Below are 14,341 nucleotides of genomic sequence, written 5' to 3'. Positions count from 1 at the left end.
CACAGGACAAATATATATGATGTAAAATCTTCAGAACTCAGAAAATGAACTAAAGGTGGTTTTGTGGGGTTGTTAGGTTTTTGTTTTTGGTATTTTTTTTTTTTGTGAGTTTTACCAGACAGGCAGTCTTAGGTTTATATACAAAAGTAAAACTGAAAATATAGTTTTGTTCTCTGTACATGTCTTTTAACTTTTTTTTCCTAAAAAAAGGAAAAAAAAAAACCCACACTGATCTACTTTTCTAGACAGAATAAGGTAAAACAGAGCACAAAGTTCTCTTTCTGCCAAGTTCATTTAGTCAGGGGGTGGGGAGGAAGGAGGGGGGTTGTGGGGGAAGTCAGTCCAAGGAAATAATGTCCGGCATGATGCCAAAGATGGATGCTGTGTCTGTGCTGCTTCGATTCGCAACTGGGTGGCCATGATTCTCTCTCAGGCTGTTGGAGGAAATGAGACTGCTGTTACTGCCGCTACTGCTTCCATTGGTGGTTGGAAGAGTCGTAGTGCTGCCTCCTGCATTTAACTGGTCGAGAAACATCTGAGAAGAAGCATATGGAAAAAACCGTGACGAATGTAAGAGGTCTTGCTCATCTGATGCAGAAACTGCCGCAGCTGCAGCTGCAAGGAGGGAGGTGTTGTAATGCTAGAAAAAAAAAGACACACACACAAAAAAGAAAAAATTGAAATTATACGTCTGAATTCCCAAGTTTTCTTCCCAGCAGCACAAACTTGGAGAGGGAGGTTGATACGTATTCTAGGTCTCTGGTATTTTAGAGGTTGACAGGTCTGTCTACTCTGTGTTGTTTTGAGTGTTATTTTGTAAGACAATCTGTACAATAAAGTGGACTGATGTAGGGATCTTTTACCTCTGGAGACCTTGATTTCTGAAACCAGAAGAAAACTGGAAACAAAATTATTAGTGTTCTTTGTTCCAACTCGGGTAGCAAACAATTCTTCAAAATCCAGCTATGGCAGAGAATACAGTAAAGGGGCAGGATGGCAAAACAAATCCCTTCCTCCCCAAGGGACATAAACTGGCCAAGAAATTTCTCAGCCAAAACAGACACACTCCTTACTCCCACCACATAAGATGGCTGTGGAAAAAAAAGGAATCCCTCTCCTTGATGGAACCCAAATTTATAAGTGCTGCACTTCCAAAAGAGAAAGAGGCGATTTGAAGAACCACCATTCCTAGCTCATCAGGAAGTAAGACCTCCAGAAAACCCACTTTAAGCCACCGGATCCATGCATTGACACTTTGAAAGAAATTGCTTTCCAATAATTTTAGGAACGTACCTGATTGTCTCCTGATAAGAAAGGAAAGAAATCTAATCCTGTGAAGTAAAAAACAAAGTTATTTTAGTTTTCTCAAAAATAACTCCTCTCTCTACCACTCACCTCAACCACAAAAAAAAAACAATCAAAAATGAAACCCCCCCCCTGCTGAAATCTGGAATCAGTGTTATTAAAAACCTATTTGAATTTAAATAATTATATTTGGACCATCCAGCTAAGGTGCCAGAGCCTTACTGGATGCTAGCTGTTTATTTATATGCATTTGAGTGCAGGGATAGTTTCAACAAAATCTGTATTCCCCCAGGCGCTACAATCCCTGGTCCCAGGCCTTGGGCAAAGGCAGGCCTTATGGGGAAAGATTTAGGGGTGTGAGCAGGGAGGCAAGAGATATGAATGAACTATGCAAGAGCTGGGCTACAATGTAGGGGCTCTGTTCCTTCCCTAAGAAGCCAAAATGGCTGCCAGAGATTGGGGTTCAGTTGAATAGAGAAGACAGGGACCTGCCAATCCAAGCCAGCACCTTCCAATCTGCATATCCAGTTAACCTAGTTTAGAACGTAATGCACAGAATTTCCAGAACAAAAACTTAAGCGTGCAAACAGTTTCACTAGTCACCACGCTGAAATCAACACTCCTTAGCACCAAAATAAAGGCTCTGTAAAATCCAATAATGCTTACACAAAAATACACACACACACACACACACAAAAAAAAAACCACGTACACCCTCCCCACCCTCTGCCTACACACACACACACACACACACACACACACCCTTCCCACCCTCTACCTACACACACACACAAACATTCATTTAGTTAAAACATATTTACTGAGCACTTACTGTGTGCAAAGCACTGTACTAAGCATTTGGCAGAGTACAATATAATATCAGACATTCCCTGCCCACAACAAGCTCATGCACACACCCCACCCACTCACACACCCCCTTCCCCTCCACACACACACATCCACAATGTGCCCGAACAGCTGCTGAACCAGACACAGGCCCAGGAAAACGCTACTGTAAATAACGCAAGGAATCATTCAGCTAAAATGATTACGGGTAATGTTTACGGGTAAAAGGCCCCCTGGGAGGGTTATGAAAATAAGGAACCAGAAAAGACTGGTTGCATGACACTCCACTGGCTCACTAGATCCCTGAGATTTTGGTGCTGGGGTGGCCCTAAGCCCTGGGAGCCCTGCAATCGGAGGAATGCATAGATACCAAATTGCTAAAGGTTCGGGATAGATTTCCCTTGGCCTGGGAGTCTGGGACGTCCCAGACCCAGCCGAGAACTGCATCCCAGCTCCTTCTTTCTCCCCTGCCTAGGAGGACTGAAAGCCCTGTCTCTCCTAGAGGCTGACAAAGCACCTGATCTCTCCAGGAGCTCCAGAATCTGGTGCTACTTGGGCCAATTCCAAATTTTGAGCCAAAGAGCCAGAATAAGACCTTTCTCTGCTTCAGCTCCCCTTCAGCTGAGGAGAATTTAGGCTGCTGAATGCCATGTAGGTGGCCCATTTCCAAATCCTGACTGGGGAAGGTTAAAGATTTAAGAAATAAACTCCTACTAGAGGACTATGTCTAGTAGGAAAATAAGTATCTATTTATGGGGACTGCCTGGTCTCCCATTTTATGGTATTTCTTTTTCTTTAATTTTTTTAAACGGTATTTGTTAAGCGCTTACTATGTGTCCAACCCTTTTCTAAGTGCTGGGGTCGGTACCAGTAAAGTAGGCTGGATGCAGTCCCTGTCCCGCATGGGGCTTGCAGCCTAAGTGGGAGGCAAAACAGGAGACCTGAGGCAAACAGAAGTCAAGTGACTTACCCAACGTCACACATAACAAGCAACTGGCAGAGCTGGGATTAGAACCCAGGTCCCCCGACTCCCTGGCCCGTGCTCTTTCCAGCAGGCCACACTGTTTCTCAAGTGCTTATTAAGTGCTTCCTGGGGGCTGAGTCCTGAATTAAGTGCTGAGACTGTAAGTTCCTTGAGGGGAGGCCCTGTACGTCTTCACCACAAACCCCAACACCCTAGGACGATATTGGGAACCTATGACTGCTGTTGAGCACTTCTTGACCCTCTCCAAATACAACTGTATTTCACTAAGCTGTTCACTGAATATCGGAACTGCTTATGGGAAGCGTATTTCTCCCTGGGTGGCTTTTAAAAGAGTAAGAACCTGGTGGTGGGGGGAGGGGGCAGTCTTGAACTCTTAAAAATGACCTTGACCCAATCCCAAATTGAGAGTTTCTCCCTTAGCAAGCAGATCCAACTGTCCTGGAGGTAACCGTTTTGGCAAGAACCAGCCGCCCACATTTTCTAAAAGCCGTTTGGGAAACTAGATGAAAACGTTGCATCGAGGCTACCCCAAATAACTGGAGCTGCTAAAAGCTCTTCATTTTCTTTGACCTATTCCTTCAACTGTGAATAAGTACCGCATGATAAAAGGGGACCAGAAATAGATTTACCGAGGGTGTGCCAGCTAATGGGATTTTCCTACTGGTTTGCAAGTACTTTGAAAAATGCAAATGACCGGGACTATTTGTTTTCCAACCACTGTGATGATTTCTAAGAGTCTATAGCAAACACAGGGTACAGTAGGCCTTGAGCTAGGAATTATTCATCTACCAAAGGAAAACCCAGAGTAATTCCTAACCCCACCAACCATGCCAAAATTGACTATAATCTCACACTGCACCTCTGGAATAGGGGATACTGGATTGGATATGTGGGGAGAAAGCTGAATGAGGCCCCTCTCACTCCCCTTTTACTCATTATTCATTCATTCAATCATTTATTGAGTACTTACTGTGTGCAAAGCACTGTACTAAAAGCTTGGAAGAGTACAATAATAACAACAGACACATTCCTGCCCGCAATGAAAATAATAATAATGATGATAATAATAATAATAATGGTATTTCTTAAGTGCTTCCTATGTGCCAGGCACTGTACTGAGCGCTGGATGGAAGAGGGGTTGCACAAGCAAATCGGGTTAGACACAGTCCTCTTCCCACATGGGGCTCACAGTCTTAGTCCCCATTTTCCAGATGAGGTAACTGAAGCCCAGAGAATTGAAGTCATTTGCCCAAAGTCACAAAGCAGACAAGTGGCGGAGCCGGGATTAAAACCCATAACCTTCTGTCTCACAGGCCCGGGCTCTATCTGTTAGGCCATGTGTTTTTGTACAAGACTCCCAAGGGTGAAGTATACACACTCCTGGTAGCATGGAGGGGAAAAGCAACCACTTCCCTCCTAGGAAGTGGAGGGGTTACGGGGTGGCCTAACAGTCTTTCACTCTACTTGTGTCCTGCATAATCTGATGAAGTGATGGCAAACTGGAATCCAGAACAACGCTGACCGAACTCAGGGCAGCCCAATTACTGGCTTTTTTCTCCTCCCCACCCCTTCCCTTCCTTTGGGGTTCACTGGCTGGTGTCTGTGCATGGATTTAGACAGCTTCTTTTGCCTCTATGTAGTGGGGAAGACAAAGCTCAATAACTTTGAAAAGCCTGGCTCTACTGCAATTCAAAAAAGATACTCTGTTAACATACATACTTGATTATTTAGAAGTGCTGGGATTTTCTTGAAAATTTCCTACTGCCTCTCAAGATGGGAAGGCAGCTGCCAGAAATGCAGCATGGTGTAGTGGCTAGAGCCCAGGCCTGGGGGTCAGAAGGCTGTGTTATCTAATCCTGGCTCCACCACTTGCCTGCTGTGTGACCTTAGGCAAGTCACTTTACTTCTATGTGCCTCAGTTACCTCATCTGTAAAATGGGGATTGAGACTGTGAGCCTTATGTGGGACAGAGACTGTGTCCAACCCCATTTGCTGGTATACTCAGTGCTCAGTACAGTGCCTGGCATATAGTACCTGTGGCTACCAATCAATCTGCACATCAGGAAGAAACTCCTCACCCTTCAAGGCTCTCCATCACCTCGCCCCCTCCTACCTCACCTCCCTTCTCCTTCTACAGCCCAGCCCGCACCCTCCGCTCCTCTGCCGCTAATCTCCTCACCGCGCCATCGACCACCAGCCCACGTCATCCCCCTGGCCTGGAATGCCCTCCCTCCCTCCATCCGCCAAGCTAGCTCTCTTCCTCCCTTCAAGGCCCTACTGAGAGCTCACCTCCTCCAGGAGGCCTTCCCAGACTGAGCCCCCTCCTTCCTCTCCCCCTCCATCCCCACCGTCTTACCTCCTTCCCTTCCCCACAGCACCTGTATATATGTATATATGTTTGTACATATTTATTACTCTATTTACTTATTTATTTTACTTGTACATATCTATTCTATTTTATTTTGTTAATATGTTTGGTTTTGTTCTCTGTCTCCCCCTTCTAGACTGTGAGCCCACTGTTGGGTAGGGACTGTCTCTATATGTTGCCAACTTGTACTTCCCAAGCGCTTAGTACAGTGCTCTGCACACAGTAAGCGCTCAATAAATACAATTGATTGATTGACTGATATAGTAAGTACTTAACAAAATACCACTGCTATTATTTATTTATTATGAGCTGCAGATACCTAGTTGCTAGTGGGGTGTGGGTAGGGATTGTCTCTCTCTCTATTGTACCTTCCAAGCTTAGTACAGTGCTGTGCACACAATAACTGCTCGATAAATATGATTGAACAAATGAATGAAAGATTGAATCAACTCACTGGCTGTCGGCTGGGGGCCCAGTGGCCAGGAATTCCAGGCATAATAAACCACGCGACGCACATTTACATTCACAAATAGAGAATCTGAACTGTTCCAATTTTTGTTGTTGCTTTAAAAATGGTACTTGTCAAGCATTTCCTATGTGCCAAGCACTGTCCTGAGCCCTGAGGTAGAATCAAGATAAACAGGTTGGACACAGTCCCCATCCCACATGGGGCTCACCATCCAAGGAGGAGGGAGAACAGATATTCAATCCTCATTTTACAGATGAGGTAACTGAGGCACAGAGATGTTAAGCTGTTTGCCCAAGGTCATGCAGCAGACAAGTGGCAAAGCTCTGACTAGAACCCAGGTCCCCCAAGTCCCGGATAAGTGCTTGTTCCACTAGGCCATGCTAATGCCCCAACTGTGGGGTTCAAGTCCTTGTAAATTTCAGAACCATCCCCGCCTCTTAAACTCATTCGTAAAAGGACATTTTAGATTTGATGTTCAATACTCAAAAGCCCACTTTCCAACTGAGCAACCTACCTTGCAGGTCATATGACATGGGTGTCATATGGAATGGGTGTCTGTAGTCTTGTATGAGAGAAGTATTAATGTAGCTTGGGTCAACAGCTGGAAGGCTTGGGGTTCTTGACACGGGAGATGCTTGGTGAGGCAGATTTAAAATGCTACTGAGAGAGAAAGATTTGCAGTTTTAATTAAGTCGGTTTGGTTAAATTCATAAAGGGCTATAACTATTATGGCCTTCCTCCCACCCCCACTACTTGTAAAGAATAATAATTACGGTACTTGGTAAACACTTACTATGTACCGTATACTGTTCTGAGCGCTGGGATAGATACACGTTAATCAGGTTGGACTAAATCCTTGTCCCACAAGGGGCTCACACTCCCATTCCCTGTTTTACAGATGAGGTAACTGAGGCACAGAGAAGTGACTTGCCCTAGGTCACACAGCAGACAAGTGACAGAGCCGGGATTAGAATCCAGGTCCTTCTGACTCCCAGGCCCATCCTCTGCGTGTCCACCCTTTTCAATGGTAAGGTTCTTGAGGTCAGTGATTTTTGTCTTGCTTTTGTATGGTGCTTTGCACTCAACTCCCGACTCAATAAATACCAATAAGGGTGAACACTCAGCCCAATCTCCCCTGGGGAGGGAAAAAAAAAAGACAATCCAAACAAAGGACACAGGACCAGAAGTAGAGACTAGGAGGGGAGAAGAAGAGCATGGCAAGAGATAAGCCAGGAAGAGGGGATGAGCTAACACTCCACCTTCATAATAACCCTGTTTTCTGGGTGTTTTTTTTAACTCAGCAGGCCCTGAAACTAAAAGAGTCATTCAACTTTGTATTGGATCCCCTTTCTCTCACAGCAAAAGCAAGGAGTGGGATTGGAAGGTGGCTAATGAGTAGGGGGAGGGGCAGGAGAAAATCAGGGGGCAGGGGCAGGAAGAGAAACTATGTGAGCCCAGCCAAACCTAAGCACTGGCCCCTGTGCAGAGTTCTATGACTCGCTTTCACTTTCACTTTTGCCAGATGCTCCTGAAATCCAATTTCTTCGTTTCCAAGGCCCAAGGAAAGTAACAAAAAGTCAGGCAGGCTTTACTTCTCAAGCGAACTCATACCCATACAAATATAGCAAGAACCTCGCCACCATGATAGGAGTAACTTCGCCTAGGAAACAGCCCGAATCGATCCGATTTCCTGCTGATCATCCACTTGATTGCTAGATAGGAGACCGGCCAAACTAGTTTACCGATATTAATGTGTGATGCCTAGTCACCTCAGGAAACTGGTGGTGTCTTACTAAATTAGCCAACACAAGGTACAGGGCTGAATTTCTATAAAGGAAACCCTGAAGGAACTGTTGGGCTGTGCAGTATTAACAATATTTTATGCTCTGAATTAGCATAAATGAATTAGCATAAAATAGATGCCTGCTAATTCTGTTGTATTGTACTTTTCCCAGTGCTTAGTACAGTGCTCTGCACATAGTGAGTACTCAATAAATACCATTGATTGATTCATTACAGAGCAACTACGCAGTTCAAATTCTCCTTTAAAAGATGAAGTCTATTTTAGTTGGAAGAAATGCATTATCACTGCTTCTTCAAAACAGGCATCTAGGGTTTTAAAAAATTCAGGTATCACCAACTGCATACTCTCTACTAACAATCTGTATTTAGACAAGCCATGATTCTACAGGGAGTATCCAACAAATATGGGCTGAGCATTAATGCCGTAAACTATTCTAGCTCCACCCAGTGATCAATTCCAGGCCTCTTGTGGGCAGGGAATATGCCTACCACTTTTGTTATGCTGAACTCTCCCAAGGGCTTAGTACAGTGCTCTGCCCATAGTAAGCACTCAATAAATCCACTGATGGTGATGATTCCCCCCACCCCACTCCACTTTCTTGAAAAAACAGAACAAAACCCCCCTCAAGTCCACCTTGCCATAAAGACAAAGCAGCAAAATAATGGATGAGGAGGAGCTTATTCCCAGGCCTGCCACCTAGCTGTTCGGTATGCTAGCCAGTATTACCTCCTCCTGGAGACTGCAAGCTCCTCGAGGGCAGGAGGAATCTCATCTACCAACTCCACTGTCTTGTACTTTCCCAAGTCCTTGTTACAGTGTTCTGTACACAGTAGGCACTCAATCAATACCACTGATTGGCTGATTATTACCTAAGAGCACCACTCTTCGCGCTTGACTAGTGTGGGTGAGGGTAAAAAAATCTAGTCGGAACAGGTGCTTGCAGATTTTTTTTAATGGAATGTGTTAAGCGCTTACTAAGTGCCAGGCACTATTCTAAGCTGTATGTGCCAGGCACTGTTCTAAGCACTGGGGTAGATACAGGCTAATCAAGTGGGATACAGTCCACGTTCCACCTAGGGCTCACAGTCAATCCACATTTTACAGATGAGGGAACTGAGGCACAGAGGAAGTGAGATGACTTCCCCAAAATCACAAAGCAGACAAGTGGTGCAGCTAGGATTAGAATCCAGGTCCGTGCTCTATCCACTACCCCATGCTGTTTCTCTACCTTGGCCTAGTATGTGACCTTGAGCAAGTCACTTCACTTTTCTGTGCCTGTTACCTGGTATGTAAAATGGGGATTAAGACTGTGAGTCCCATGTGAGGTACAGGGACTATGTCTAACCTGATTACCTTGTACCTACCCCAGTACTTAGAAGAGTGTTTGGCATACAGAAAGCGTACCATAATAAAATGAAATAAAATAATAAAATAAAATAAAAACCCCAGAGCTGGTAGACACATTCTCTGTCTTCAAGGGGCTTATAGTCTAGTACTAGAAACTGTACCAATGGCCTTCTCCAAGAAATAGCACTCTGCCCCTAGACCCAAACAGCTCCCTAGTAAATTATGCAAACCAGCCTAGGAACTGGCCCTACAATGCCACTTCCAAATTCCATTTTAGTTGCGTGAAAAATTCACTCCAAGGGGGGAAAGTTTGTAGAAAAAATTCTCCATCAGTATTTGCCAAACCCATTTTCAGCTTCACTGGTTTGTGACAGTATTCTTCCGCTCTACCGCTTACCCTTTATTGTTTAATGGCGATGCAGGAGAAACCGAAGGACAGGTCCTCTTGGCAGAGGGCTCCTCCTCCTCCTCCTCCTCTTCCTCAGAAGAGCTGTCTATAGTTAGATCAATCACCTCTACCTTCTTATTTTTGTTTGAGGACTGCTGGTGAGAAGACACCTGGTGATCCAAGGAAGAACTCAAGCACCCTAAAGATTACCAAAAAAACACAGCTTGTTTTTCCTTTCCTCTTTTGGTGGTGGTGTTTCGGTTTTTTTTTTTTTTTTGAACTACAATGTTTGAGATTTCTTTGCCAGAGACTTTACCTCCACTAAGCCGCTGGCAGTCATAAAGTTAAGTGTGCTGCTTCTCCCCAAGGAGATATATACCCACCCAAGGAATGAAAGCCAGAACCAGACTTATGAAAAAAAGAAATCCCCAAGATCCACACAAAGAATAAAACTTACGTAACATAAAATTGAAACAAAAAAAGCTGAAAGGACTAACCCTCCCCTGAAAGAAATTGACTACAAATGAAAAAGGATAACATTTCCAAAGTATGGTCTTGCCAAATGAAACATTTGATTACGTTACTTTGAAATCTGATGCCCTGAAAACAAAAGTTTGGAGAGGAATTTCCTTTCCCTACTTTTGAACGCTGAGGCATCAATTTAATCCAAGGTTTACTGAACTCTTCATAAACTGCCCGCTTCTTTAAAAACCCTCAAATATTTTAGTACTGAAAACAGATATTTACGAACAGCAGAGGAAGCAGCTACATCTAGAAAATCAACACTCACCATCAACCCCATTATAGGATGCGGTCACTTCCTGTATTTCCTTTTTCGATCTCATCGGTGCCCAAGACCCATCTTCCTTGAACTGGATCTCATCACAATCTGTACAACACTTCAGGATTTCCATGAATAAACTAAAACAGAAAGATTTTTCGTCACACAGGTAAAAGCATTTTAATGAAAAACTGAGAGTTAATTAGATCTGCTTTCTTGACTATTCACAGATAACTGAAAATCTGCTTCTCCTGTTAGCTGCAGCAAGTGAGCGAAGCAGAATGGCCTAGTGGAAAAAACCAGGAGCTGGGATTCAGGAGACCTGGGATCTAACTCCATTTCTTCCCCTGGCCTGCTGGGTTTCCCCCAGCAAGTCACTTCAACTCTCAATTTACTCTGCTTCCTCATTTGTGAAATGGGCATAAGACGACTACTCTCCCTGCCTCTTAGACTGTGAGTCCCTTCTGTGTCAGGGAAGGCGTCCGATCCAATTATCTTTTCTTTGGCCCAGTGTTTAGCTCAGTGCTTTTACATACAGTAAGCACAAAATTCCACTCATTATTCCTAAGTGCTGACAAAGAGCTCTGACCACTACAGGAATGACCAATGTCACTTCTTTTAAAATGGCATTTGTTACGTGCTTACTATGTGCCTAGTGGACAAAGCACGGGCCTGGGAGTCAGAAGGAGCTGGGTTGTCATGCTGGCTCTGCTTCTTGTCCTGCTGTGTGACCTTGGGTAAGTCACTTCACTTCTCTGTGCCTCAGCTACCTCTTCTGTGAAACTGAGGATTTAGACGGTGAGCCCCATGTGGGACGGGGACTGTGTCCAAGCCAATATGCTTGTATCCACCCCAGTGCTTAATACAGTGCCTGGCACATAGTAAGCACTTAAATGCCATGATTATTATTACTATGTGCCAAGCTCTGTTTTAAGTGCTGGAGTAGGTACGAGTTTATCAGGTTGGACACAGCTCCTGCCTCTCAGCCTCCCAAAGTCTAAGATGAGGTGGGTGGGCAGGGACAGGGACAAGGATTTAATCCGCATTATATAGATGACATAACTGAGGCAGAAAAATCAAGTGATTTGCCCAAGGTCCCACAGCAAGCAATTGGCAGAGCCGGAATTAGAACTCATGTCCTCTGACTCCCAAGTCCATGCCCTTTCCAATAAGCCATGCTGATTTAACTTAGTGACATTACTGCCATTTGGCATGAATATGATGTTTCCTCAATATGACTGAAGGGCTTTATGAACTTTGAAATTCCCCAACAGGTACTATTCTTGCAACTTACTCTCAAGGTTTCAAGCCAAGCTCAAATTTTTTTCAGGTTCTTTACCCAGCTGAGCCAACAAAAAATAAATTTCACCCCCAACCCCAACCAAAAAACACTTCAAGTCAAAATATAAATTGACATTAGCATAAATTAATGAATGACAGGAAACATTTAATTGATTTTCACCTTTCTCTCTTGGATCTCTCAGAGCACATGACAGGTGACAGGGGAGGCAAGATGGAAAGAAGTAAACTAAATTGGATGGAAGGAGGAAAATGGAGACAAGATGGCAGAAAGGAAGTCAAGAAATCTAGCAGGACTAGGTGGAAAGAGAGAAGGAAAGAGGGGTGTGGGTGGGGGGAGAGGAAAAGAAGAGTGAGGAAGAGAAATCAAATCTTTACAGTACCATTAGCATGGTATGAATTTGAGGAGGACAGTGAGGGGTGGAGGGAGAAGGAAGGCAAGAGGAAAGTCTGTATCAGAAAGACTGGGCTGCTTGCTCCTTGATTTATTTGGGTCTTTAGGATAGGAGAATAGAGAGACTTCTCAGTTTGAGTGGAGCTCTTTTCAATCCCCAGGAATGAGTAAATAAAGTTCAGCCTGGGTCTTCCACATAAGAGTATCATAATCTGGTCTCCTTTTGGCCTCACTCTAGATAGATTAAATAGGTTGGTGAGGGAGGAGTTCCTGTTAAGTAAACAAGCATATCTCGATTAGGACCATGAGTGTTTCTGATGACAATTTTTCTCTAGTAAATCCAAGTTAGCAAATCCAACATCTTGCATTTCTGCAGTAGGTTGGAAGAGCTAACTGAAGGGACTAACCATTTTCATTACCATTATTAAAAAGATCCAATAAAGAAGTGAATATTAAAGTCAACACAGGAATAGTAAAATCTAACTTTGCAGAGATTCCTTTGTAGGAAAACTGTCACAGATCATTCAAAGAACTAAATTGGCACATATCAAAAAAAGAAAGTAGTACCACATTGATTTATAGGTAACAGGAGAATAAACAGTGCAGAATGCAGTTCCCCAGATATCATTTTGTCAAAAAGGGAAAATTATAAAAAATGTTCTTATTTATAATGCAACTTTGAGGATATGAACATTAAGGATCAGACAGCCATGAGCCCAAGTTGGAAAACAAACTCTCCCCCAAAAGAGTCTAAAACAACCAAAACCTGGAATGAACTAATGGTGAATTATAAGGATAAAGCTGGTTTACAAGGTGACTTACCCATCAATTATAAGATGTTCATAGGGAGCCTTCTTATCACAAACAGGACAAACCCAAGTTGGTTTTTTCTCATTCATTTGAATATAAAGAGTGGCATCAAAACACTGCAAGTGCGAACAAGTCAATGCTCTACAAGGAATAGTCAGTCGCATTTTACCAAGCTTTGAGAGACAGGGAGAGAGAGTGTTAGTGCACTGCAGCTCCAAATAAGTAACAATTTGACAAGATTACTTTTCATAATTTAAATTTCCAAATGCTGAAATATTCAACATTTAATGTGCAAAAGTTCTGATTAACATCTGTTTAGCTTTCTGAAAAAGGCTTTATTCAACACAGTGGAGAACCCAAATCTCTATTTAAAACATTCAGATCTTTTATTGATTTTCATCTATGCTCTCTGGCTATATGGTTTGCATAACTCATAATTGCCTTAACGTATTTATTCAACTATGAATTCTAACTCTGGAGTCTTTAGGAGACTTAAAGGAAAAATTTTCTATATACATTACATTGTTCATTGTTTAGGACAACTATTTCAGTTTTGTTTTTTTGTTTTTTTTTAAGAAAATGCTTTTTCACCCATTCATCATCATCATCATCATCAATCGTATTTATTGAGCGCTTACTATGTGCAGAGCACTGTACTAAGCGCTTGGGAAGTACAAATTGGCAACATATAGAGACAGTCCCTACCCAACAGTGGGCTCACAGTCTAAAAGGGGGAGACAGAGAACAAAACCAAACATACTAACAAAATAAAATAAATAGAATAGATATGTACAAATAAAATAAATAGAGTAAAAAATATGTACAAACATATATACATATATACAGGTGCTGTGGGGAAGGGAAGGAGGTAAGATGGGGGGATGGAGGGGGGATGAGGGGGAGAGGAAGGAAGGGGCTCAGTCTGGGAAGGCCTCCTGGAGGAGGTGAGCTCTCAGCAGGGCCTTGAAAGGAGGAAGAGAGCTAGCTTGGCAGATGGGCAGAGGGAGGGCATTCCAGGCCCGGGGGATGACGTGGGCCGGGGGTCGATGGCGGACAGGCGAGAGCGAGGTACGGTGAGGAGATCAGTGGTGGAGGAGTGGAGGGTGCGGACTGGGCTGTAGAAGGAGAGAAGGGAGGTGAGGTACGAGGGAGCGAGGTGATGGAGAGCCTTGAAGCCCAGGGTGAGGAGTTTCTGCCTGATGCGCAGATTGATTGGTAGCCACTGGAGTTTTCAAGCTGAGTTCCATTGCTCCTGCCTATGGAAACTTGGGAGGGGGAGGAAGGTTTAGAAACATAGTACCTAACCTTTTGTCTTGGAGAAATGTTTGAATATCAAAACTAGGATTGAGAACCGTATCTGAAAACCTGATATTTTTTCCCCCAGGAAGTCTTGATTTGCTGTGTCTTTTTTTTTGTCAAGTGCTTATAATGTGCCAAGCACTGAATTAAGCCCTGGGGTAGGTACATGCTAATCAGGTTGGATACAGTCCCTGTTTCATATGGGGCTCACATTCTTAATCCCCATTTTACAGATGAGGTAACTGA

At 43.6% G+C, this 14,341-nt stretch overlaps 1 protein-coding gene across 7 annotated transcripts in view; it reads right to left on the bottom strand.

Moving 5' to 3' along the window:
* Positions 1 to 58: 58 nt before the first annotated feature.
* Positions 59 to 14,341, bottom strand: part of PIAS1 (protein inhibitor of activated STAT 1) — a 163,263-nt gene continuing 148,980 nt past the window's right edge. For 6 of the 7 annotated variants that reach the window (XM_038767232.1, XM_038767236.1, XM_038767233.1 and 3 more), the window contains 6 exons: positions 12,809 to 12,969; positions 10,303 to 10,433; positions 9,522 to 9,711; positions 6,488 to 6,633; positions 1,294 to 1,331; positions 59 to 640 (listed from right to left, as the gene is read on the bottom strand). In XM_038767232.1, the coding sequence (XP_038623160.1) occupies positions 338 to 640; positions 1,294 to 1,331; positions 6,488 to 6,633; positions 9,522 to 9,711; positions 10,303 to 10,433; positions 12,809 to 12,969 (969 nt within the window). In that variant the 3' untranslated portion in view covers positions 59 to 337. The remainder of the gene's footprint in view (positions 641 to 1,293; positions 1,332 to 6,487; positions 6,634 to 9,521; positions 9,712 to 10,302; positions 10,434 to 12,808; positions 12,970 to 14,341) is intronic. The other variant, XM_038767231.1, reaches the window with a different exon arrangement.

The sequence above is a fragment of the Tachyglossus aculeatus genome, chromosome 26, assembly GCF_015852505.1.
Source record: "Tachyglossus aculeatus isolate mTacAcu1 chromosome 26, mTacAcu1.pri, whole genome shotgun sequence".
In the NCBI taxonomy this organism is placed as follows: Eukaryota; Metazoa; Chordata; class Mammalia; order Monotremata; family Tachyglossidae; genus Tachyglossus; species Tachyglossus aculeatus.
The sequence above is the reverse complement of the archived record's forward strand: the minus strand, read 5'-3'. Positions and strand labels throughout refer to the sequence as shown.